The sequence below is a fragment of the Emydura macquarii genome, unplaced genomic scaffold (assembly GCF_026122565.2).
Source record: "Emydura macquarii macquarii isolate MOO-44397 ecotype Brisbane River unplaced genomic scaffold, CSIRO-AGI_Emac_v2 contig_1119, whole genome shotgun sequence".
Taxonomy (NCBI): Eukaryota; Metazoa; Chordata; order Testudines; family Chelidae; genus Emydura; species Emydura macquarii.
Genome location: NW_027131256.1, coordinates 8,192,434 through 8,218,995, shown reverse-complemented (window position 1 = coordinate 8,218,995; position 26,562 = coordinate 8,192,434). Strand labels below are relative to the sequence as shown.

The 26,562-nt window shown below is 42.4% G+C and overlaps 1 protein-coding gene across 1 annotated transcript in view; it reads right to left on the bottom strand.

Moving 5' to 3' along the window:
* CFAP44 (cilia and flagella associated protein 44) overlaps positions 1-26,562 on the bottom strand; it is a 61,777-nt gene that overhangs the window by 9,830 nt on the left and 25,385 nt on the right. Inside the window, 16 exon segments of the mRNA XM_067546427.1 lie at positions 1,679-1,789; positions 3,739-3,934; positions 5,422-5,625; positions 6,280-6,783; positions 10,138-10,315; positions 11,486-11,666; positions 12,149-12,351; positions 13,337-13,467; positions 14,131-14,293; positions 14,807-14,862; positions 15,629-15,899; positions 17,092-17,237; positions 17,831-18,052; positions 20,593-20,745; positions 23,357-23,467; positions 23,902-24,111. Of these exon segments, the coding sequence (XP_067402528.1) occupies positions 1,679-1,789; positions 3,739-3,934; positions 5,422-5,625; positions 6,280-6,783; positions 10,138-10,315; positions 11,486-11,666; positions 12,149-12,351; positions 13,337-13,467; positions 14,131-14,293; positions 14,807-14,862; positions 15,629-15,899; positions 17,092-17,237; positions 17,831-18,052; positions 20,593-20,745; positions 23,357-23,467; positions 23,902-24,111 (3,040 nt within the window).

The following is a 26,562-nucleotide window of genomic DNA, read 5'->3' as shown; positions in this document are numbered from 1 at the left end:
AACTGGGACTGGATGGGCAAGAAGACTGGGGACAAAGAGATGAGGGTTGGGGACAGGGAAAGGTTGGGAAAGGAGATTGGGACTGGGGGGGGGGGAGCTTGGGATAAGGAGTCCATACTAGCAGCTCAGTGTGTTGATTAAAATACTAAGCATGTGCGAAAAACAGCAGACATTACTCACAAGTCGTATAAATGTACAAGAACACAAGCAATTAAAGATAAAAACTCAAATTCCATTCTGCACCTCCTCCTTGCATCAATAATTTGTACTTTGCAGATTTTAACTGTCTATCAGGATTCTCTTCCCACCATGTTGCAGAAGGAAAGAATAGGGATTACAATACCATTACTAAACTGACAGAAAATTCAGTTATAAAAATATGGCAAGGCAATTTGCTGATCAATTCTAATGAAATCAGAAATAAACAGGCCTGGAAAATGGCCTTTGTTAATTGGTCACAAAAATACACCAGACCAAGCTCAAACATTTACTAAACTAATGGTTTTACTCAGTCAACATAATCAGTTACTTATCCTTGCTGAATGAGTGGGTAGGATTTTACAATGGTGCTGAACAGACAAGTTTAAAAATAAATAAAACCTTTAATCTTTACAGGTAAATCCAAGAAATATGCCTGGCAACGAGCAATTACTGCCCCTGTCCACTAGATGGCAACAAAGAACTTAGTTTACCCTCCAAATTAGGGACCGACCTCAGGATTTCCACGGAATGAAGGAAAACAAACAAAGCAAACAAGTCTATTCTTCGTGTTTCCATGGTAAGAGCATATATTACATATCCAAGCATATCCAGTTCCACCTCTCAGAGAGAAAACAGTCATGAAATGGTAAATGGTCCTTCACACATAACACAAAGCACTTTGTGTTTTACTTCTTCAAAGGTCCTAAATAACCCTAGCTAATAAATCATCACAACACCCCGGTGCAATAAGTATTACACTACTTCCAGTTTACAGAAGGGAAAAGACCCATACTGAGTGCCTACTGCCTAGGGCGGCAGAGATGGGAAAATAACTCAGATTTCCTAATGCTTTGTCCCCCATCTGTAAGTATTTCAATGTTGGCTACAGGTACATAACGTTTTGAAAAAGAAACCTATTGGGTTTTTTTGTACACATTTTTAACAAATAAGAAGTTGGGAGCAAACACCAATGCCAAGCCCCACTGGCTCTCACCATATCTTGTTTAAAAGTAGTTAGTTCTCTTAGATTTTTAAGAATTAGATTTTTTTCTTCCGCTTACCTTCTCCACAAAGATGGTAATCAAGGTCCCCCAGAATGTGTCATTGCACTGCAGTTATTATAGGTTGATGAAGCAAGGGAATACTGATACTTATGTGATGTGTAACACCTGAAGTAGATGTTTATCGATTGCAAATGGTTGTTACTCCTCTTTACAAATAACCAATTGCTATTTAACTCACAGGCCAGATTTTGTCATCCTTACTGACAGTGAGTAATACTCTCCGCCACAGTGGTCTCATTTTCATCATTAGCTTACTTAAGGAGCAAGGAGTTACTCCACAAGGGAGGGGAAGAATCTGGGCCATAATAATATTATTAAACATAGGGAAAAAAATCTGTTTTTTAATTTAAATTCACAGTATTACCCATAAAGCTAAATAAACAGAGAGAACAAGAAAGTAATAGCTCACTTACTTTTTGGGCAAACAGAGTCATCAAAGACTTCATCTTCAGATCCTGAATCTTCTTCATCGCTCTCCAGGCTAGACTCATCATCACTCTCTTCATCGCTATCCTCGTCTTCATCTGGGAAAGGAAAGCAATATTGTTAGCATTCAGAAAACCCTGGTTCTACTCTGTGACAGGAGTGCTGGTGGTACAGCATGTAAATGGAGCCCTAATGAGCAAAACTGTACTACTGGCTTTCACAAGCTAATGAAATCTTTCAAAGAGCACCACAGATGGAAACAGTGCTTTACAAAGTACCCTCTAAGACCCCAGTCCTGCAACTGACAGCATGTGAGCAAACTGCAGTCCACCCGGACACTGCCAGTTTCAGGGATTCAGACCCATTCCAGGCCATGAAGAGTTTGCAGTCTAAGAATGACACAGCAAATTAAGCCATTAGAGTAACTGGAAAGAGCTAGTTTTCCAGAAAGGTGGTGATTATATATTTTGAACAAGACAAAATGGTGATTGGCTTCTGCCCAAGGATTCTAGTTTCCCTATTAGATACATTGATCTATCTAGCATAAGGCTAGACTGGTACAGTATCTCACTTATATACAGTATCTTACCTGTACAAAAAGTTGTCCTATTAAAGAAATGAATACTGAGTTGAAAGGATTCAGCACAAGTTAATTCATGCTGGCATTTACACACAGCAGGTATCAGGCAAAGGAAAAGATGACAGTATCTTGTATTACAGAGTTACAGTATGGACCCTAGAATTATAGATGAGGATGGATTTTCTTTCTTATACTTTATTTAAGGATGCTTAAAACCCTTTGGAAAATGACTCTTTGGACTGAGTTTTCTTATGCTTGTACACAACCCATGGGTGAATTTTTGGGGAAACTAAACTGGTAAAATGTCACGTGTTTATTTTTGAGCTGTCAGAAGACAGAAAGAAAAAGGTATTCTGTTGTAAGAAATGTCAGGTTGGCTTCTTTGGACGCAATTGCTCAAATAGTTTTATTTTTAAAGTTCATACCAGGTGTGGAAAGATCACTTACAGCAATAGGTGTTCTAGTATGTTATCTTTGCAGATCCCTACTTAAGAGATGGAAGGATGGTGCCCATTGAGTCTGAGTGAACACATCCCCAATAATTCAAAAGTTCTTAGAGAGAATAACAAAAGGATATGTGGACCCAACTACTTTCAGCCCCTTCCACTAATTCAGTGAATCCACAGGACAAAGAAGTGGAGAAAGGGTTTAACAGGTACTGGTACATGCACAGTTAAATCAAGGCACCTTCTTTCTTCCTTTTTTGCATTTCTTACTAGATGGATCCTTTTTATTTATTGTAGTTATTCTGAATTGAAACCTTGGAATTCAGTCATCTTGTATGTTACCATTCTGCTGAGGAAATTAAATAACTAAAAAGATGAGCTGTGTGTTGCTATTGCCTACATTTGCTGGCAGTTCATACTGTACATGATCAACTCCTTGAAACCAAATGCCAAATCAAAGATAAAGAAGAAATATTTCAGATCAATAGTACTATCTAATATTAAACAGTTCAAAACCTATCTGCTGAGGAAAATCCAGTTGATTGAATCCTTGGAATTAATCTATTAATTGACTAATGGATGGTTACAGATTGGGTCTATGATCACTCATTAGTCAATGGATAGATTGAAAGGGAAATGTAGTGTTTGAACAGATGCAAGACTGACAGCTATCCACAGATCAGGTATAGCATAGGCAGCAGCTGTGTAAAACTTTGCCCCCTTTTTCCACCCAACAGCAATATGCCTCAACAGTGACTTAAAGGAACCAACTTGTCTTTTTACATTTCAGATACAACTGTGCAAGGGATGTGGTTATAATACTATTATCCCCCATGATGGTTACAATACACTTCGGTCTTGTAGTATAGATTGGACATAATCATATTTTGTTTATGTCCAGGAACCAGGTTAGAGCTGTCCAGGGCTTCAAAGTTATGGGACATAGTTCAGTACCATCTCTACACTACAGTGCTGAATTGTGTAAACGAATACATAAAACTAGCGAAACAGCATATTCAACCTCTGTCTCCTTCCACTTCTTTCTTCTTAACACGCTTGATCTTCTTCTTCAGGACCTTAGTGAGGAAGCTGGCAAATTTGTTGTTTTCTCCAAGGGACGCTTGGAAGGTGGCATAAAGTGCCTTCTCACGTTCCTGAAGCTTTGTAATCTCGTATTTTTTATCCTCCATTTGTGTGAGGTAGTTGTCTAATTTCCACTAAAAAAAAAAAAAAAAAAAAAAAAAGTAAAACAACCCAGTACATTTAAACTGATAGACAGCTATTGAAGCATTAGCCTTTTACACTGTTGTCAGCACCTTTTAGCATGTCATCGATATCCAGTAGTGCACAAGGGACAGGAGGTCGGGCTCTCTGCTTTCTATTCCCAACTCTCTGCCAATTACTTGCTGTGTGGTGCTGGGCAAGTCACTTATCTTCTCTATGCTTCAGTTTCACCATCAGTAAAATGAGGATAATGAAACTGATCCACTTTTGCAAAGTGCTTTGAAAATTTTAGATGAAATCCACTATATAAATGGTTATTATTATTATAATGTATGAATTTCAGTTGTTGAATTAGATAGCAATTTATCTATTCATCTATCTATATATAGAAAGAGAGACAGCAAAATTGGTAGGCTTGAAATTTGAGTCACTTTTTTTTTCTTCCCTACTCTAGGCCCCAATCTGGAAAGCACATAAGCATCTGTTTAATGTAAAGCACATGGTTCCACTGACTTCATTGTTCTTCATTGTTAGTCAAGTTCCAATTGAAGAGGCAAATTCTGTCTGAAGTTACACTTGTGCTACCCATTTGAAAAATGAAAGGGTGACACAGATGTAACCCTGGGCAGAATATGGCCTGAAGAATCTGTTACTGAAGATTTATGAGCCAGGAAGATCCCAGCTTGAATCTCAGATTGCAGGATGAGTTAGTAGACCTCAGAGTTAGAAAAATCACCTTTATATTTGTAAAAAAAGCAAATATGACCTGGAATCACTGAGATGCAATAAAGGTGGAGCCCTATGATGCTATTTTTACAGTCACCTGTAAAGGAGAAATGTGTATTTTAAGGTAGGATATAGATTTTAATTTCACACTTCCAATGTTTATAAAAATACAAACATGAAGGGAAAGAAGAATCAATATTTATGTTTACAAGGACTGTCCGTGTATTATCACTGACGATGTCTTTTTTCTTAGAATTCAGCACTAAGGAATTGGCTGGTGCATAAGGGAAGCAGAGGGATTTTCCTACCTCTTTTGGGGATGTTTGTTTCCAGGCCCGTCAGTTGCAGTAGTAACAAATCAGGTAGTGTATCCCAGGCATTCTCAACCTTTTCTTTCTGAGTTCTTCCCTCTACCCACCCAGCATGCTATAAAAATTTAAGGCCCTGGGAGTGGAGGGAGGGCCTTGGGGTTCCTGGCTTCAGCCACTGGATGAGGGATGGGGTCTTGGGGCTTCACCCTCGGGGGTGGTGGCCTCAGGGATCCAGACTTCAGTCACCGGGTGTGGGGGGGGCTTGGGGCTTCCTGAAGCCTCGGAGCTCCCCACAGTTCCACTTCCAGTTTGAGCCCCGTGGGGGCACCAGTGCTCAAGGCGCCGGGCTTCAATTGTGGTGCCCCTCTGCCCCTGAAACAGGCTTGCTGCCCCCCAGGGGGCTGCAGACCCCTGGTTGAGAACCACTGGTGTATCCTACATACTTGCATGTCCTCCACCTCATTGCTGAGGCTGTTGACATGCTCCTGGAGAGTGTCCTCGTGTTTCTCAAAGTTCTTAAGGAGAAGCAGCTCCTCAAACCATGTGATGTGACGTAGGTCAGCACACTTCATCTGTGTGTCCAGCTTCAGCTTCTGGTGCCGCAGGAGGCGGAGCTCAGCATCAAAAGTCACCACCAGTTCATTGATCTGGAGTGTGGGAAGGGGCAGAAGTGGGATGGGAAAAATACCAAGAAATAAATCTAAATATCCAAGGCGAGAGACAGGAGCAAAAAAGAAAAATCTCCTGCCTGTTAACTCAACAATTTGCCAACATTTATTATGAGCTACTTTGGTATTCAGGATGACAGCATTAATCACTTGGAATGTGTTTGATATCCATGGAGCAAATATAAGAATCACCAGAAATTTCACAGATGTTTTTCGATGCCTCCCAACATCCCCAATTAATCTCCAAAGAAGTATCTCACTTTTCTATGCTGGCCTGAATTTTCATGTAATCTCTTGCCTGCTGCAGCAGTAGGCCCATGTTACTGACCTCCACCTCATCCACCCTCTTGCAGAATATCTGCCAACTTCTTCCTCGGGCATGTACAACTGTTTCAGCACCATGTGGTTTTCTTTCAGAGGAAGGAAATACCCACAATGGTGTTCTAGTGCCCTCTCTGAAGTTTAATGCATCAGCTCCACAATTGGTTCTAGTGGAGTCTCCTGGACTTCCAGAAGACAATGTAAAAGCCAAGAGTTGCCACAACATCACTGGGACAGATGCAAAAAGAGTTGGTTTTGTTTTGGCATGATAGGGGCAGTCACTCTTGAAAAAGTTCCCTTTTGTTCTCCTACCCTTTTGATCAAGGTCTCTTGAAGATAAATGTTTCTGATCTTCTCCTTTTTTAAAATTTCCAGTTCCATCTCCGTTGGCTCTGCCTTTTCAATCTCAAAAATCTTTGGTTGCATTGTGCCGATTGAGGATGCTATTCTCATTGATCTCACACTTGAGGCTCTTGTTGGGGAGTCTATTTCTTTTAGAGAAGGTGCATGAAGGAATCTTCCCCCAAATACAGCAAATGATGCAATCTCTTCCACCTGCTCAGAGAGCCTAGCCTTGTTTTCCTGCTCTTGTTTGAACTTCAGGAGGATATTATTGTCATACTGAAATTTTTTTTCTGGAGTCTCCTCTGGGTGTAATTGAGGGATTGGGGGAATAGGGAGTTGTTCAGAGACATCCAAGGCTGATTGTATGGATTTCAATTCTTGCACTAGGCAGTTGATCTCTTCAATAATGGCCACCTTGAGGTCCCTCAGGGACACGATCCATTTGTTCATGGTCAATTTCTTCTCATGGACCTGCAGAGAGGAGGAATTTCAGTGTGAGTTCCCAAGGACATTTCTACAGCATAAAATCTTCTCTGACACAGGAAACTGATCAGTGGTTTGTCTAACATAATTGTTCTCAACCTGCGGCCCAATCAACACACAGCCATGGCCCACAATGGTAAATAGGTTGAGAAGCACTGGTCTAACTTAAGCATTCAAACCCGTCAAGGTTGGTTAACACGATAGAGGGGTTATTTATCAGTAACTGTTGTTCTTTGAGTGTGTCTCTTCTGCATAGTCACCCTTATGGGATTAGCACCTCCTGGCACTAAGCTGTGGAATCTCTCTAGTGAGCTGGGTCTGTTGGGCCACTTGCACTCTCTCCCCCTTGCAGAAGATTCCACCGTCTCAGAGGAGGAGTGGGGACCCTTCAGTTCCTTCCAGAGGCGGAAGAAGCTCATTTTGAATGGGGGCGGGATGTGGGCAAAGTGTCGGGACTGCAGACAGAAAAGGGGGTTGAGGTGTCTCTCTCACTAGGGATAACTGCTCCCAGCCCTGGCCCTATCACTCTATTTTTACCTGCTTCCTTGCCTGATCCCAGGTGCCACAGTGGCCGCTCCAGTCTCTCCAGGTCCTGCTCTGACCTCAGAAACTGCGAGTACAACCCAGCCTGAGCTGCTGCATGGTTTGTGAAATGCGCAGAGGTGAAAACATAGATCAGCTCCTACAATATTTCTAGTGTGGGGGAACTAGCCCCCACCACTGTCCTGATTCCGCTGGTCCTGGTTCCTTCCCTAATTTTGGAATTCTTGAGCTGTTACTCCGAAGACGAGGGCAAGGTGGGCAGGGAGTGTGAATATGCAGAGGCAACACTCTCAAAGAACAGTTACAGGTAAGTAACCTCCTTTCTTCTTTGAGTGCATATTTCCACTCATCGAAGATTAGCGAGATTTACAAGTTAAGTGTTTTCCCACAGGACATCATCACTATCTGAGCATTCAGGTTCAGGTACATTTAAAACAATCTTAGGCATCTGTGCCTGAAACAAAATTTGTCTGCTACATCTAACAAAAGATGAAAATCCAAAATCTTCCTGGAACTGCAGCAGAATAAATTTCAGGATCAAACCATCAGACTAGAAGTGGCACCAAAGAGATCGATCTAATCATAACCAAGACCTTTGATGTCAAGGCAGTGTGATCCCAGGAGTGGCTGCCAAAATTTCTCTCTCTCGGTATTGCTTCCCTGAAGCTTGGAGGATGTTAATGGGCAATTAAGGCAATAACAACCTTGGACATTTTCAAAGACAGGGCCAGATTAGAAGTCTTAGTTATTTTCAGAGACAAGAATGGTGTGGCACTGAATGAGACTCAGTAGGTACCAGAGCTACCTCAATCTGGCTTGGGAAGGTGTTTCCAAGGTGTCAGTGCAGAGGATGTCTCTGCACTCTATGACATCTCGAACCCAGAGGAAGGGTTTGGGAGCCAATAAAGGCTGTTTGAGGTCCTACTCAGAGCCACAGCCTGGAAACATGGCCAGTTCTACTGATTTTTGTCTGGAGGAATTCCCTCAAAAAGAATGCCAGAGCCTCAGCTGCTTATCCTGGAGATCTGGGTACTTCTGACACTAGGTACTAATCTACTTTGACAAGTGGCTTACCCAAGCAAATGGTGCTGGATCCTTGCCACCGAGTTATGTTGGCTCATTTGGATCCATGTATCTGAAGCCACTTGAGTTGGATACAAAATCACTTCAACTAAGGTTGACCTTAGTGCCACATACAGTGTACACCAAGCCACTTCAAGCAAGTGGCTCACCAATGTCAATTGTGCTGGATCCTTAGCACTAAACCCAAACAACCCAGAAGGCTCCAGATACCTAACACCACTTATACTGGTGTTTGACCGCTTCAGGCGTGTGATACACCAGCTAACAGTGCTGAAATCTTAGCACCAGACTCAGATGACCCAGGCTGTTGGGAGAACATAAATGGCATGTACAATGGGCACTGGACTACTTCATTAAGTGGTTCACCAGGATCTATGATGATGGATCCTAAGCACTTTCTTCTGATTAACCTGGTTGAATCTGTTGATGTCCATGGTGTTACAACCTTGGTGCTGAACTATGTCAACCTGAAGGGAACTGGAAACCTCAGCGACATAGTGATGATGCCAGGATGTCAGTGCTGAATTCAGTTGACCCAGAAGGGATCCAGGAACTGTTGCAATGCATCAGTGGTGTCTGAACCTCAGTGATGAATTCAGTCAAACAAGGGGAACCCAAAATCTTGATGGTGCATTGACAGTTCTGGAACCTTGGCTCCAATTGGACCCAAGGATGGCAGCATCACATTGACAGTATGAGGACTCTGTGCTAAATTAGCTCAAATCTGGAGGAATATAGGGTCCTCAGCATCAGGCTCATTGGGATAAGGCAAGGGAGATGGATGCCACAAGGAGGTCACAGAGCCACTTAGGCTAGTAGATGTACAAAGTTGATGCTGGACTTACACATTACCAGACTTAGTCGACTGGGCCTAAGGATCCTTCCCTATCAGCAGGTGTATGTGAGGAAGCCCTCTTGCTCCTGTACGTCACCCAGTCAATTCCCAGGTCTGACAGGTACGGTTTTTTCTTGGTTCTTCTAAATGAAATAACATGGGTTGACTAACCGTCTAACTAACTAAAATGAAAAAAGCCCCAAAAGAGCAGAAGAAAAAGAAAGAAACCAATGAGGAAAGCCCTGAGGACACTGTATGTGCTCCAAGTTTGCTGCTCTTTCAGCAGTTAATAAGGAACTGAGGGGCAGGTGGGGCCACTCCCCCTTTTATACCCTCAAAATTCTTCACGAGTGAGGGAAGGGTGAGTAGCCCCTATGGACAGTGCTTACTAGAAAGATTCCCTGGCTTCATGCCAGGAGTCACTAATCCCACAAGTGTCAATATGCAGATACCACATGAAGAACAGTTAATTCTCTCTCCATTTTTATAATGGTGCAACATGGCAGGGATGGGGGATTTAGGTCACTGAGTTTCTGGGGAAAGTTTTAGCCTCTGCATGGCAGTGCTTTTGGAAACATGCAAAAGACTGATGTTTCTGTTAAAGGCCCGCGGAAAAAATCAGTTCCCCTGCTTAACATATCTACTTGGTCAATGAGAGCCATTTGAGGATTATAATAATGGGTATGGGTTGATGTAATCTTGGGCTAGGTGAAATACAAAAACTTGGCAAAATGAACACTGATGTGCAGTTAAAGCTGACCACACATGATCTGTCCTTAGCAGGCCTCCACCACGCCACTTTCAAAATGTTTTGCAATGACTCATTTTCTAGATAACATATTCAAAAAAGAGCCCCACTGCCAGTGAATCCATTTACATACCGCCACCTCTAACGACCTAAGCTGCACCTTCTTCTTCTCTGCATTCATGCGCATGTGCTCCGGGATCTTGTAGTTTGTGGCTGTCTTCAGTTTGAAATCCCCCATGTTTTCCTGAGCCTCTTTGATGTCCTGAACATCCTTGGGATTCTCATAGTTGTCACTGGGTTTGCTCTTGTATCTGCCAAGCACCGAAACCAAGCAGAAATTCTAAGATTGCCTAAATCTCCCACCTCTGTGCTTACCTGACCTATTGATAACTCCTGCTTTGTGCAACAGAGCTTGTAGGAGAGTTAAGAGTCAGTGGAAGGCTAAGCAATACTTAGAAGGAAATATCAATTGTTTGAAAGAGTTTATATGTGTGCAGCGGGAATTTCAGAAAGGGATCCATATTTTGGGAAGAATATCTCCTTCAGTTTTGAAGAGTAAAACAAATATGCATAGGAAAATGTGATTTTTAAAAACTAAAAAAATGCATGATGTAGATGTGCCATTAAGGACAGATTCAGGTAAGACCTTTGAATGAGGCCCTGGGAGAAGACCCTGAGATTCAGCAGTGAGCAATAGATAACATGCTATAAAGCTGATTCCAGCTCACAAAACACCCAATGAAGAGGAGATGGCAGCAAGCATCTGTAGCGCTTCCCCCAATTTGATACCTCAAGTCATGTTAACACCAAGGAAAGGGTAGGGGCTGGAGAGGGGATAGCTGTTACATGACTCATTCAACTGATATGCACAGCACATGCTGCTGACTTTCTCAGAGAGATGGTTGACAAAGTTCTGCTTGGCTGTCGGTCACATAGAGTAGAGGTCCTAATCGTACAGTTCTTATCCAGTCAAATTCTCATTGACTTCAAGAATTTGCAACTCACTGCACTATCTTTCTGCGTCCATTGCTGGCTTCGTTCATGTGAGTAAACTATAGATTAAGTTAGAAGAGATTCCTGTTTTCCATGCATTTTGAGAGACTTTCTTGTCATTTTCCATTTTAAGACTGGAGCCAGCAGGGAAAGGGAAAGGACAGTGTGACATGTACATACACATGTGCTTATATAATGTTCATGATGTTAGTACAAATGGCTCACCCACACTATTGGTGCACAAGGGGTTAATCGAGGATTAACTCTACAAGTCTTAGTGCTCCCAAGCCAAGATGGAATTAGACACCCCCAACAACTACTTCCTTTTCCCTCAGCCTGATTGGTCACTTTTTGTGTCATTTAACCCTCCAAATTGGCATTATTTTATTTAACAGTGGCATTTAAAAGCTAAGTATGATTAATTGACCACAGACAAGAAACATAGAGACAGACCAATAGAAAGATGCAGTTTCTGATTCAGGACTCACAGTTCATCCCACTCCTTCCTTCTTTGCATGATCTTAGCTTTGGCCCTGTCTGCTTTCTCAATAATTTTTCTAATTTGCTCAAGTCGGTTTCCACCAAAACGTCCTATAGCAGCTTGCATCTGGGGCCTCTTCATCAGCTTGTCAACTTCCATCTCCTCTTCAGTAACTCCAGCAGCCTGACCTAAAAAGAATGGAGTGGATGTGTAACTATTAGGTATTATTATGTGATATAAAAGCAAGTCACAGATACTGTAAACCATGCAGGGCCAGCTCCTCAACTGGTATAAGTCAGCATAGCTGCAGTCAATGGTCCTTTACTCTTGCCACATTCTCAATTAAAAAAAAAAAACAACCTATAATGTTGTGCAACCCTGTGTGTCCCCTTTGGGTTGATGGGTTTTTGCCAACATTGACTGGAATGTGGAAAACATCTACTTCTAAATGGCATGGGGGAACTGTTGACTGAAAATGCAAAGCAGTGACTGAAAAGGAACATGAAAATACTTTGTGACCACCTAGCGCCAAGTTTCTTTGCTTAAAAATGATGAGAATACTGCAGTCTCTTCCACTCAAGTTCAGGAAAATAAACAAGGTGAGATGAAGGATTGAAAGAACATTCTAGTAAACAGAATGGCAGCATTTAGGCCTTTGCGTATATCTTACCTATCTCTTTCTGGGTTTCTCGTCTTTGTTCTGCTTCTTTTCCTTTCCAATCTAATTTGCTTGTTCTCCTCTTTCCTATTTGACTTTTTTTTCTGGCTTTATAGTACCTCTCGGAGATTGCCAGGAGCCTATATGTGGAGATTTGATGATTGCTTCCTATAGCATGAACAACCACTGTGTCAAATTCCAATGTGTCCCAAAACCTGAGGAAACAGAATAGAGATAACATGAATTATTGTCTGAGTTCTGCAGTAGCAGTCTATGAAGTATTTTCCTTCTATCCCATATTGCTGCCCCAAAGGGCTTAAACAATGTATTATACTAATTAAACATATTATACAACCATAGTATTTGCACACCTAAAACAACGGGTATCAGTGATATGACAGAAGTAGCTTCCACTGACATCATAAAATCTAGGAATGGAGCCACTCAAGGGTGGGTATGTCAGCAATACCTCATCATCAATGGTGTCTAAGACATCTGACAGATCTAGGCGAACTAGCATAGATAGTTGATCTTTGTCTACCCCTGGAAAAATCACCTTACAGATCAATCTCTATATCAAACTCAGCCCTAAAACTGGACAGGACAGGATCAAGGAAATCTGAGGAGTCCGGGAATCAACAGAATTGCATTACTATAGCAATCTTCCCCACAAAAGGGAGATTCCAAACAGGGTTTTAAGTGGTGGAATTATCCACATCAGGAGATTGTTTGACCACTGCTCAAGAAACCATCTGTTCTTAAGTAATACTGGTACACTGCCCTCCCAAAGGGAGGCAATGACCCTCTTTTCCATCACAAGCTCAGTTTGTCGCCATCTGCACGTCACCACACATGAAGAACCTGGGTTCACTGCACAGTTTATTCCTAAAAGTTCCACCAGCACTTCTAGAACCCCAGCAAGTGTCACTGACTGAAACTCAAGCAGAGTTGTTCCCCCAAAACATGGCTCTGATGTCATGGAGGTAGATAGCACAATCCAGATTCAATAACAACCTGATTTGCATATCAGTGCTTGCCTAACTTGTGTATGGTTAGGATCAAATGAGAATATAGTGACAAACAGGACATAGATATACTTTAGTTCTATGAAGAAAATGTTCCTTTCTTGTTCCTCAAGACAGATGGAACTGAGTTAATGAAAGACACGGTGGAAGAGGGTAAAAGAAAGCTAGTCCTTACCGACTCTGCAATTTCTGCAGTCCAATGCGGTGCTTCTCCTGATCCCAGGCCAACTCCTTCTGCACAAGTTGGATTCTCTGTGCTGTCTGCCTATCCATCTCCTCATGGATTCTGTGGTCCATCTCAAATTCCTGCAGATAGATAGGAAACTCAGCATCATAGCATGCTGAATGTTAGGCTATGACAGTCACAGTGCTTTGGTTTAAGACTTTTTTTGTCCAGACATAGGCACAACTGCTCACTTCAGAAACTGTTTACCACAGTAGAGAGAGCCATGTTCTTCCAAAACACTTCTCCAATGTTACCCAGCACTAGGTGTGGGTTGGAACTCCTGGTATATTAAAATACACATGCACACACGCATACCCCTTCTTCCAGTCCTTCTAAAATTGAAAATCAAGGAATTCCAATGCTTCTCCACAGCAGGAATCAAACACAATGTGCAAGGGAGAACCAAGGCAAATATTTAGCCCCTTGTTAGCGTTACCACTTTCACTCCCTTCAGTATGGTTCTCTATCATTTTTCCATTCCCTTCACTGTAGCCTTTAAAGAGTGACTGGAAGTCAGCAGCATCACTGATTGGTCTATAAATCTTACAGATACTTCTGAGGCACTAACTTCTGCAGCACACTCAGAAATGCCTGTGTCATGGAGAAGCAGTTCATTTAAGGAGCTGGAGCGGGAAGAGGGAGAGAAAAGGTTAGACATATTTTGACTCACACACTGGGCACTGCTCATTTTAAGCTGGCAGCCTAATCCACAGATAAATGACCTGTACAACAATCAGATGTACCTCTCTGTGTAGCTGCATGTGCTTCGGCAGCTCCATGTTCCTTTGAAGCAGGTGATGAAACTCATGCCGAAGGGTGATCAGCTCTTGCCTCTTTTGGGTTTTTTTGTCTTCTGCTGCCTTCATTATCTGGTCATATTCCTTTTTTCGCTTGGCATTCTCAATACTGGAAATGCATGAAAAAGGAAGCAGCATTATCAGATGGTGGAGAGGAAGAGAGAGGAGACACAGTAGTGCAGCCTTTTAGCCAGGAACAAACTCGGGTCAAATTCTGCCCTCACTAACACTCATGCAGCTCCCCTGGAATCAATGGGGCTGAAGAAAAGTAGAATGAAACATTAGCTTTTGGTTGAAGGGCTCATCATTTACTATATGTTTGTACGGTGCCTAGCACAATGGATCTCTGGCTTAGTAGGCCTCTATGTGCTACCAGAACATATATGTTAAATAATAATGTCAGAACACCATGCTACAATTACTCCTGAAATACAGGTGGATGATATGGATGTCTGCATAAAGGCTGCAGAGGCATCAAAGGCCTTGGTTATCTTGAGACAATGGCCCAACTTTGGAGTGAGCTACTGCTCTCTTTAAGGCAGCAAAACAGCTGGGCCACATGATCTGGAGGCAGCGCTCCCAATAAGTGCGGTCTTTCCCCCATTCATCAAGTAAGCCTTACCTGTAGGCACTGGGATCCTCAATATCCTCTGCAGTTTTCTCCTTTTCGAGATCTCCCTGTGAAGCAAAAATATAACCTTTGTGTAAACAACCAATTACACTCAACAGCTCATGAGGCTGTTCCTCAAGTTAAGAAAGAACTCCATACTGCTCCTCACAAGTCAGGTGGTGTTTGTAAAGCCAGATGAAATCTTCATGATGAGTGACACCACACAGGGTCACTAAATATCAGGTTCTAAATGGCTCCTCAGGCAAAAAAAGAGGCCAACACAATATTTACCAATGAATATGAGGGGCCAAAGTGATCCATGATGTAACTCAATTTCAGTGAATTTGAGTATGACCCACTATGAATCCCATTTACGTCTAAAGGTAGTGACAGAATTTGAAAACTTTTCCATGTGACAAAGGCCTTGCCTACACTAAAAAAATAAGTCAACATGACATATGTCGACTTACAGCCACCGCTATAATTACAGCAGTGGCTGATGTCCACACTGTTCTCCTTGGGTCGGTGGAGTGTGTCCTCACCAGGAGCACTTCCACCGACCTAAGGGGCAGTGTGGGGAACTGAGAGCCCCGTTTCTCAGCTCTCTTTTGGGAGTCCACAAGCTCCCGGGCTCCCTCCCACTGCCCGGGAGCAATGCAAAAAGACTCCATATTTTTTGCACAGAAGTAGTAACAGGCCCACCATTACTTAGCATTAGAGGGTACTCTGGTATTCATAGATTTGGACATGTCCTGGAGAAGTAACTGTAATGCTTTTACCAATGCACCAGAACATAACAGAAGAATTGGGGAATATCTTCATTTAGTCACTTACTCTTGGAGAGGGCACTTTGGCTTTTAGCTCTCTTTGAATGTCCTCTGGAGACAAGATATTGAAGGTAAAGATGTTGCTATCTGCTCCACAGGTAACCAGGAACCGGTCATCATAACTAGAGTAGATCGCCTGGATTTGGCCATAATCATTGTCATGCATGTTGAAGGACCAGTATCCATTCATCGTGTCTGCTGAGAGGTCTTTGTCCTGGAGAGGATAAACTCGCACTGCTCCATCTTTCATCCCACAGAACATCAACAACTTGCTGGTGCTATAAAGCGAACAAAAGCTAAACAATTCCAGGTACTGATCTAGAACAGTTAATGTTGCAACAGCAAAGACCCAATGACACTTGTGAACAAAAGCTAAATTAGTAGGTGAATTAGTAAATTCAGTAGGTGAATTTCACCCAAGTACGAAGGGCTGGAACAAGGTTCTCACACACATACCACTTATGCCCTGCACAAGCATGCAGGCCATTGGCAAGTTAAATGACTGCACACAGGTGCCTATGCAGCTCCTTTGTATCATAGAACTGGCTTCTGAACTGGCCCATGGGGTGGCAGAGAAAATCTATTTGGTGTGGACGAGATGTGGGCTGGGAAGGATTTTGGATCTGGATCTGCATGACTCCATTGAGCTCCAACACCCTGCAAAACAGGTGCAGATTGGCTGTGGCCATTATCCAGCCCACAGCCTAGTTTAGCAGCTAAATAGGGGTTGCATGGCTTCCACGCACCCTGGTGCGGGGTTGGGAGGTGACTTTCACCTCCCCACACTCCACCCAATAGAAGGAGAGAAGACAGATGCAAATTACAGTTTTTAGAACCTAAAACAGCTTCCTTAGTGTCAGATCAGGCCAGACCTCATGGCGGGGGGGGAGGGGGCAGGCACAAGGAGCCCCCCCCTCCAATTGTGCAGTCCACATAATGTCCAGTTCAAGCTGCAGGCTTGGCACAAGGAAAGTGTGGGGACCACTCCCTCCATACTCTCCTGGGGGGCAAAGAGCACCCTAAAGGGGGTGAGGGATGGAAGGAGGTATGGCCATCACTCCATCTCCCTATGCACTGACCCAGCAAGTAGGACCACTGCACAGGGATAATGGGCTGCAACCCCATAGGAGGTAGCAGCATCCCAGGACTTTCCCTGGGGAGAACTGCCCCAATCCATGGCTGTACCTTAAAGGCACAATTGAGCTTTGAGTGCTCAAGAAAACGGGCATTTTCAACATGAATCATGTGTTTTACATAGCTGTACTCACAAATCCTGCCAATCAGGAATCCTAACTCTGGTAACCAACTAACACTAGGTACCAGGTAATAGAACAGAACTCTTCTTGAACTCTTGCACACGGATATTGATCCACACAAGGAAAGAAGCAGAGGAATATACCATGATATCGCCAGAGTCCAGTTCTTCAGTTTAGCACAGAATTATAAGTCATAGTGCATTAGTGCTTTTACCAGAAAGAGATCCTTTGGATGGGGCTGTCATCTGTGTTCTCCATAGGAATCACATCAAAGGGCTCATCTTGCCTGCTTTCAGGGGATATTTGGTCCTGAATCGGGGAGAATCTGCAGTGGTAGAGGTATCCAGAGTCATAACCACCCTAAAAAGAGAAGGGCCATAAAGAAGAGCTGAGGAAAGGACGCTGATGCAGGTGTCCAGGAAAATGCGGGTTCATGAACAATTGCTCTTTTCTTAAATTTCTTTTTAAAAATGAATTTATTGCAAGTGAAAGATGCCAAACTAAAACCCCCTGGAAACTCTGTTTATCCACAGAATAAGTCCACCATGATCAGTAGAGTTACAAGCCATCACCAACCCTCTCTGTCCCACCAATGTGCCTCAGTCCTGACCACAAGGGACCACCCTCTAACAGTGTGGAAAAAGTTTAGTCTCCAGGTGCATTCAGTCCTTGGCCTCTCTGATCTCCAAGAGTGCCATTTGTTGTGAACTAGAATGACACCATAAAAATCTTTTCACAAAAATCACTGAGCACTCACGTCAAACACTTGGACTTCACCGAGCACTTGGACATCATCAAGCAAGGGGCACATATGAGCTTGTGTCCCAGAGGCCAAAATTTTCTATTCCAAATACCAGTTCTCTAAGCCATCTAATCCCCAAGGCCATGAATGTTGTTGTCTCTACACCTTACAATCTTTCTCAAATAAAAAAATGAAAGAATATTTAATTTACCAAAGAAAGCCAGAATTTCCCTGGTGCTGAATAAAACCCACAGACAATGGGGCTGGGCTCCTCTGGGATGTAGATGGGTGGCAGAGGTTCCTCTTTCTCAGGCTCTGACTCTGGCTCTTCTTCTATCTCCATTCCCATCTCCTGCTGTTTCTTTATCCACGCCAGCCTTGCCTTCTCCTCCTCCTGTTTCTTTTTCTCTCTGCGCTCAATCTCCTCTTCCCTCTGTTACAGAAAGCAGTGACAAATGAATCAACAAACCAGTGCTCTATTGACTGAAAGGCTCTCGTGATAAAAATGATAGAAATTAGAAAATGAGGGAAGTATTACTCTAACTAAACAAAGATCAGGCCTTTTTATAAGACCACACAGTGCAGACGATGGGGGTTTGAAATGCAGCACACGCTAAAATGTCTTGCTGGAATTGCCCATGTATGCCCTGCTAGTGCAAACTAAAGGGTACATAGTTCTCGTTAACATTTGAAATGGGAGTTAACATAAACTAGGTAGCAGGGTCTACATGGAGCAGTTCCAGCACAACACTTCGATGCTCTCTGCAATTCAACCCCTGTAGTCCACGTTGCAGGGCCTCTGTAGACAAGCCCCATCATACCTGCTGCAGTGGGAATCCTCCCATTCCCTCCTCCTCTTATATACTGCCTCAAAGGACTAGTGAAACAGCAATCACCCTCCTTCAATAACATACTAAATGCAGCTTTTTCCCAAGCCAATCAATCCCTGTGTTAGCCAGAAGGTTTGCTTGACAGCAATGGGAAATTCTCTATCAAGTCATGAACTGGATGCAGTACTTCTGCAGTGCTCCCGAACTCTGTCCTTTACATGCCCAAAAGTAAATGGGACCAGGCTGGAGAGCTGAATTCAGATTCCCATGTGGCATTGCATTGTTTATGCTCAAACGTAAGTTTAAAGTGAAAACTAAGTGTTTGTAATGACCTTCCTTCTGAACACTGAATTGAGGAGTGCTGCCATGGCCAATTTATACAACCTTTAAAATCTGCGTTTTATTAAAACTTATCTTGGCATAAATAAGTGTCAAATATCATGCTATAATAGGCTTTTCCCAGGGAAATATTAGCTTTGTAAGGAAGCCAAAGAGATCTCTTCTCCCAGGAGGAATTCAGTACTCAGGTCACTGTGTGTGCTGGTGCTTTGCCAGAACTTTAGCAAAACATCGAAGAAGCAGTTATAAATAATTGAAAATACAGGTTGAGAATTGAAGTGCCATCACCCAAGAGAGGCAGCTGTGATGTGGTAGATTGAGCACTGACTCGGAGAGTGTTTTATTCCTGAGCCTACTAGAGTTTGCTTTTCAGTTTCTAAAATACCCACTGGTGAAAGAGTGTATAACTCCAGTACTATCTAAGGTGTTGCCCATGTTTATACCACCAGTGAATTTGGCCCCACGTGTCTTCAAAGGAGCTAGTCCTCATTCAGGAATGCATAAGTGTCATGCAATGCTGACTTCTTTTTCTACATATATAGACTGGGGACCGACGAGCTGGGCAGCAGCTCTGCAGAAAAGGACCTGGGGGTAACAGTGGATAAAAAGCTGGATATGAGTCAGCAGTGTGCCCTGGTTGGCAAGAAGGCCAATGGCATATTGGGCTGCATTAGATGGGGCATTGCTAGCAGGTCACGGGAAGTGATTATTCCCCTCTATTCGGCATTGGTGAGGCCGCATTTAGAATATTGTGTCCAGTTTTGGGCCCCCCAATACAAAAAGGATGTGGACAAGTTGGAGAGAGTCCAGCGGAGGGCAACAAAAATGATTAGGGGGCTGGAGCACAGGACTTATGAGGAGAGGCTGAGGGAACTGGGCTTGTTTAGTCTGCAAAAGAGAAGAGTGAGGGGGGATTTGATAGCGGCCTTTAACTACCTGAAAGGGGGTTCTAGGGAGGATGGGGCTAGGCTGTTCTCGGTGGTGGCAGATGACAGAACAAGGAGCAACGGTCTCAAGTTGCAGGGAGGGAGGTCTAGGTTGGACATTAGGAAAAAGTTTTTTACTAGGAGGGTGGTGAAGCACTGGAATGGGTTACCTAGGGAGGTGGTGGAATCTCCATCCTTAGAGGTTTTTAAGCTGCGGCTTGACAAAGCCCTGGTTGGGATGATATAGCAGAGGTTAGTCCTGCTTTGAGCAGGGGGTTGGACTAGATGACCTCCTGAGGTCCCTTCCAACTCTAATATTCTATGATTCTATGATTCTATGATATACATAAAAATAGCCCATTTAGAGTTATCAGAGCACACCAAAAAAACCCCAGAAAAATTTAACTGGTGAAAAACCACCATTTTTCATGTTTGGTTCACTCAAAAGTGGCCAAATGAATGTTTATGAAACTGTTCAAAAGAATTTCTTTTGAGGCTGGGATCGACCATAAGAAATTACAGCTGTAAGGATAATTTTTTCTGAAAATTAAAAGACTGAAAATACATTTTTAGAATGGAAGCGACATATTAACTTTAATTCTACTACCACTAGTGTTCTCCTGTAATATACATGCATTCTAAACTATGTGTTATTCCTCAATGTAATTTTCCATGAATTAGTGATGACAACATATATTTTCCAACTGATGAAGCAAAGCCATGAATGGGTTGTGCCTGGTCATTCCTTATGAATGGCTCAGGTAGAACCCTACATTTGGCACTAGGCAGACTTGCAGCTTGAGTGGAGTAGTTTTACATTCTGGGGATAGTGATAGCTGAGGGCTGAGAATTTAATTCCCCACAGGACAGTTCTTTACCTTGATCCGGGATTTAATGCTGCAGAAACGGAAATACTGTGTGGGCAGGCCTTTGATCTCATAGGTGGACACTGTGTCCTGTTCCCCAAGGATGGGAGCAGCAACCTGAAGCACAAAGCCGTTCTCACAGAGCACAAGCAGCATGCTCTCTGCCTGTAGAACAGCACAGAAAACACAAGCATTAGGCAGACATATAGAACTGTGAGAGAGGAAGAGTAAAGCTAATGGTCAGAAGCTGTCAAGCGACAAAGTGAAAGGCAAGCCTGTCAACATTCACTTTATGTAATTAGTTAAGTGGACACATCACCATCAGAAATCAGAGACTCTCATCTACATTATGTATCCTAGGCAAAGCTAATCAACTGAAGATCTCCTTGCTACAGACAGTATAGCTCTCTTTTTGGAACTGTTTCTACTGAGAACAGCATGATGATGTTTAGTGTCACAGGGTGGCTGGTCCCTTTAAATGAAGCAGATCCAGTGCCTCTGTGCCAGTACAGGTGTGCCCAGTTGGCCAATTAAAAAGGCAGAGGAGCAGCTGGTGCTATAAAAGGATCAGGGAGCATTAGAAAGGGAGGAGGCTTCTGGGGGGCATGGGTGTTGCTTGCTGGCTGACCGACCTCCTGAAGGCAGAAAGTCAGGACCAGAGAGTTGAAGGCTGAAGAGCGGCAGAGTGAGTTGCCTGCTGACTTGCAAGCCAGAAAGCTGGAGCTGAAGGAAGGCCAGAGAGGACTGAGGACAAGGGAACAGCGGAAGAGCCTACTATTGGCCTGTCTGAGATGAGTGGTTAACAGAACAGAAGGATTGATGGACATTCCACTGGTGAGGATGAATTCCCAGCAGAAAGGTTTGGGGGATGAGGGTGTCTTCCTGTGAGGAAGAGTGTGGTTGCCCTTGAGCTGGAAGGGCTTGGATAGCTGTTCTGGCAGGAGGACAGGAGAGGACAGAAGAGTCCAAGGTTGGTGGAAGAAGCTAGAATGTGGTATGTATTATGTTGATGGACTAACTGTTATGGGGTTATAAGGACAACATGCAGTGGGGATGATAAATGGATTATGTTTTGGGACTTCTGTTATGGATTATTTGCACTATGTTTTTGTAATAAGCCAACCACAAGGAGGGATGTTACTGAGGCAAGAAACCGTGATGGGGCCTGAGAGGGGAAGGGGACCTGCAACCCCCGTATTAGGGTGCCCTGCTGCAAGGAAATAGTTAACATTTTCTGAGCCTGTTTCCTTGAAAGATGGGCCTGAACCAAAAGCTTGGGTCAGAGGTTTTGTTTGACTAAGCAGCTGAATGTTCAGATAGTCTATCTGTACCATTTATATCTCTTATGCCTTTAAGGCTAGGCTGGAAATCTTGCAAAAAAACACAAAACAAAACCAAAAATGCACCAGCTATTGTACAAGAAATGCCAATGTCTGAGAATAACTAAGGGTAGGAGGAATAATTATCCAAACTTTTAAAATTGTAATAAAAGTCAAGTTTGCATATGGGTTTTTTTCCAAAGGAGGTCTGGGGGATAGGATGGGGCTCTTTATTTTATCTCAAGTAATTCACACAACCTGAATATGTGCAAAAAGATAGTTGCAGTTGCTGCAGGAACCATTACTTAGAATGACATTGCTTTTGTGCATGTAAAATCTCAACTTTAAAATTCCATTAATTCAATGTTCAGCTTTTAATCTTTCTTCTCTTATATTAGAGAGAGAAATGAAGGTACATCTGACAGTTACACAAATGTATAACCTAGAGATTATACATGCAAATAAATACTCTGTTAGGAGGGTTTCTACACCTAGCAGCAAGGTTGGGATAGATACTTGTCACTGGTATGCAGGAGGAGGACAATCAGAAGAGCCTGAAAAGCAAGAGGGAGAAGACATACTGGTGCTTGTCAGGTAATCAGGAAGCAGATTGTCCTCATAGAATGAATCCAAGATAGCAGATATGAGCAAATTCCCCTGGTCACTTAGGACAAGTCTAGTCTGGATAGTGTTTTTGCCAGTGCAGCTATACCAGTATGTATAACTATACTGGCAAAGACCTTGGCAGAGACACAACTTACATCCATTCCCCAAACAAAACAAGCTATACTGGTACAAGGATTTTTTTGGCCTGTATCATTGCCCCTATGCTAGGGCTTTTTAAATGTTTATAAACTTCATAAAGAATCTCACTCTCCCAACAAACATTATCCTGGCAAAAGTTTCTAGGGTGGACCTGGCCTTATTAAACTTTTGCAATCTTGGTTTTTAATAACAAAATTCTATTTGAATTAGTCATGGATAAACATCAAAGGCACTGGAGCTTGAGTTCAGAGAAACACCCAAAGCGTTGCTTTTGATGCTTTGAAAGGTTTGTTTGCAATTGTAAATGCCTATTTGAACACGTGCAACAGGCACAATCAATGTTCAAATCAGTGCTTTTTAAATAAAAACTAAGCTGTAAAAGTTTCACAAGCAGATGCAGAATCTTGCTTCTCACATAGGAGCAAGTTAAAGTGGTGGACAAGATTTTTGGTGGCTTCCAGGTGCACTCTGTTGCTCAGGTCCAAAATAATTGCATTGGAGGATGTTTCTGGTTAGTAATAGCTCTCATCCTGAAATGGCAGGAGGAGTATGGCAGCAAAGTGTCTGTAATACATTGCTTAGATGGAGATTCTTCATCCTTAAGATAACAACATAGGTTATAACATCAGTGCGTTGAAACAGCTTCTTTTAAAAAGAAGATGCAAGCACCAGGACAAACCTTCCCTACTCACATGAGAAGGTGGAGACCACTGTAATGCCTGCACAGGCCCCGGGACACAAATGTATCCGATCGGCTCATATTTGTCTTCAACAGCAAAGAAGAAGACTGTTTTGTCTTCACTCTGAGAAAAAGAAGGAAGATAACAGAAAGTATGTATTTCAAGGCTCTCTAACCATTGCACATACTTGCACACTTCTAATCCCTCATGGCTGTACATACCCCTCACCTCGATGCTGGGAATTCCTGATATTTGTCAACCAATGCAATTCCCTACTAACTGGATAAATAATCTACTTAGACCCATCAAAGATACAGAAAATCCAATAATTCTAGGCACTAAATTATCCTCTCCCAAGTGCTCTGGGATCTTGATCTCCATGGCCCATGTGACAGTAGAAGCTATTTCCTCCAGTGGCTAAGAGGAGATTGCAAGAAAAGTCTCCTTGTGGCAGCTATGATTGGATAAGTCAATAAATAAGCACTATCATATCACCTTAAAATAGTTTTACATTTTTGGCTTAATTAAAAACAATTCAGTGAATAAGTCAGACTTACCCCTGTAGCAAGCACTTCTCCATTTCGTTCATACGCCAAGGCTGTAACTGCAGCAGTGTGGGGTTTAAACACTTGTTTCAGACGCATCTCTGCATTCCCAATATTGGTCCGTCCTGCAACAACGGCGAGTCCCCTGGGATCGTAAACTTCAATAATGCGAACAACGCCATCTTCAAATCCCACAGCAATTAGACCTCCTTTAGGATTTACCTATGAGTAGTGAAATTAAGAAGACCTGCATTTTCAGACAGATGACAAAATTTGTAGACTTAGGCCAGAGAGGACCACTGTGATCACCTCATTTGACCTAGATAACACAGACCATATCGTCCTCAAAATAATTCCTGTTTGAACTAAAGCATATCTATTAGAAAAACATCCAATCTTGATTTTAAAATTTCATGTAATGAAGAAGCCACCACAACCTTTGGTAAATTGTTCCAATGATTAATTACCCTCATGGTTAAAAATGTACACTTTATTTCCACTGTAAATTTATCTAGCTTCAACCTCCAACCATTGAATCTTGTTATATATTTTTCTGCTAGACTGAAGAGCCCACTATCAAATATTTGTTTCCCATGTAGGTACTTACAGACTGATCAAGTTACCCCTTAATCTTTTTCTTAAACTTAAATAGACTGAGCTCCTTGAGCCATCATTATAGGCATATTTCCCAATCCTTTAATCATTCTCATGGCTCTTCTCTGAAGCCTCTCCAATTTACATCAATTTCCTTCCTGAATGATGAACACCAGAACAGGACACAGTATTTCTGTAGCAGTTGCACCAGTGCCAAATACAGAGGTAATATAACCTCTGTATTCCTACTCAATATTCCCATTTATGCATTCAGGGATCGCATTAGTCCTTTTGACCACATCAAACTGGGAGCTCCTGTTCAGCTGACTATACACCATAACCCCCACATCTTTTTCAGAGTCAATGATTCCCAAGGATAGAGTCCCCCGTACTGTTAAGATCTAAATTCTATGTTCCTAGAGTATAACCTTACATTTGGCCACATTAAAACACATTGTTTGCTTGTGACCAGCTTACTATTAGAACAACATAAAAAGGGCCATACTGAGTCAGATCAATGGTTAATCTAGCCCAGTGTATACTGTCTTCTGAAAGAGGCCAATGCCAGATGCTTCAGAGGTAATGAAGAGAACGGCAATTGAGTGATCCACCGCCTGTCATCCACTACCAGCTTCTGGCAGTCAGAGGTTTAGGGACACCCAGAGCACAGAGTTGCACCTTTACCATCTTGGCTAATAGCCAGTGATGGACCTATCCTCCATGAACTTTCTAATTCTTTTTTGAACCAAGTTCTATTTTTTTACCTTCACAACATTCCATGGCAACAAGTTCCACAGGTTGGCTGTGCGTTTTGTGAAGAAGTATTTCCTTATGTTAAATTTTTAACCTGATGCCGATTAATTTTAGTGGGTGACCCCTGGTTTTTATGCTATGTGACGAGGTAAATAATACTTCCCTATTCACTTTCTCCACACCATTCATGATTTTATAGACCGCTATCATACATCCCCTTAGTCATCTCTTTTCTCCACTGAATAATACCCGTCTTTTTTAATCTCTCCTCATAGGGAAGCTGTGCCATAACCCCTAATTTTTGTTGCCCTTCTCTGTACCTTTTCCAATTCTAATCTTTTTTGATGGGGCAATCAGAATAGTATGCAATATTCAAAGTGTGGGTGTTTCATGGATTTATATAGTGACATTATGATATTTTCTGTCTTATCTATTCCTTTCCTAATGGTTCCTAACATTGTTAGTGTTTTTGACAGCTGCTGCATGTTGAGCAGATGTTTTCAGAGAACTGTCCACAGTGACTCAGATCTTTCTTGAGCGGTAACAGCTAATTTAGACTCATCATTTTATATGAATAGTTGGGATTATGTTTTCCAATGTGCATTACTTTGGATTTATCAACACTGAATTTCATCTGCCATTTTGTTGTGCAGTAGCCCAGTTTTGTGAGATTTATTTGTAACTCTTTGCAGTCTGCTTTGGATTTAACTATTTTGAGTAATTTTGTAGTGTCTATGAATTTTTACCCATTTTTCCAGATCACTTATGAATATATTGAACAGCATTGGTCCCAGTACAAATCCTGGGGGACTCTACTCTCCATTCTGAAAATTGACCTTTTAGTCATTCTCTTGTTTCTTGTCTTTTAATCAGTTACTGATCCATTTGAGGACCTGCCCTCTTATCCCATGACTGCTTAATTTGCTTAAGAGCCTTTGGTGAGGGACCTTGTCAAAGGCTTTCTGAAAGTCAAAGAACACTATATTCACTGGATTACCCTTGTCCACATGTTTGATCCCTCTCCTTATAACTCTAGTAGACTGGTGAGACATGATTTCCTTTACAAAAGCTGTGTTTACTCTTCCCCAACGTATCATGTTCATCTACATGTCTGATAATTCTGTTCTTTTCTATAGCTTCAACCAATTTGCCTGATACAGAAGTTAGGCTTACCAGCCTATAATTGCCAGGATTGCCTCTGGAGCTTTTTAAAAAAATTGGCATCACATTAGCTAGTCTCCAGTCATCTGATATAGAAGCTGATTTAAATGATAGGTTACATACCACAGTTAGTAGTTCTGAAATTTCATATTTGAGTTCCTTCAG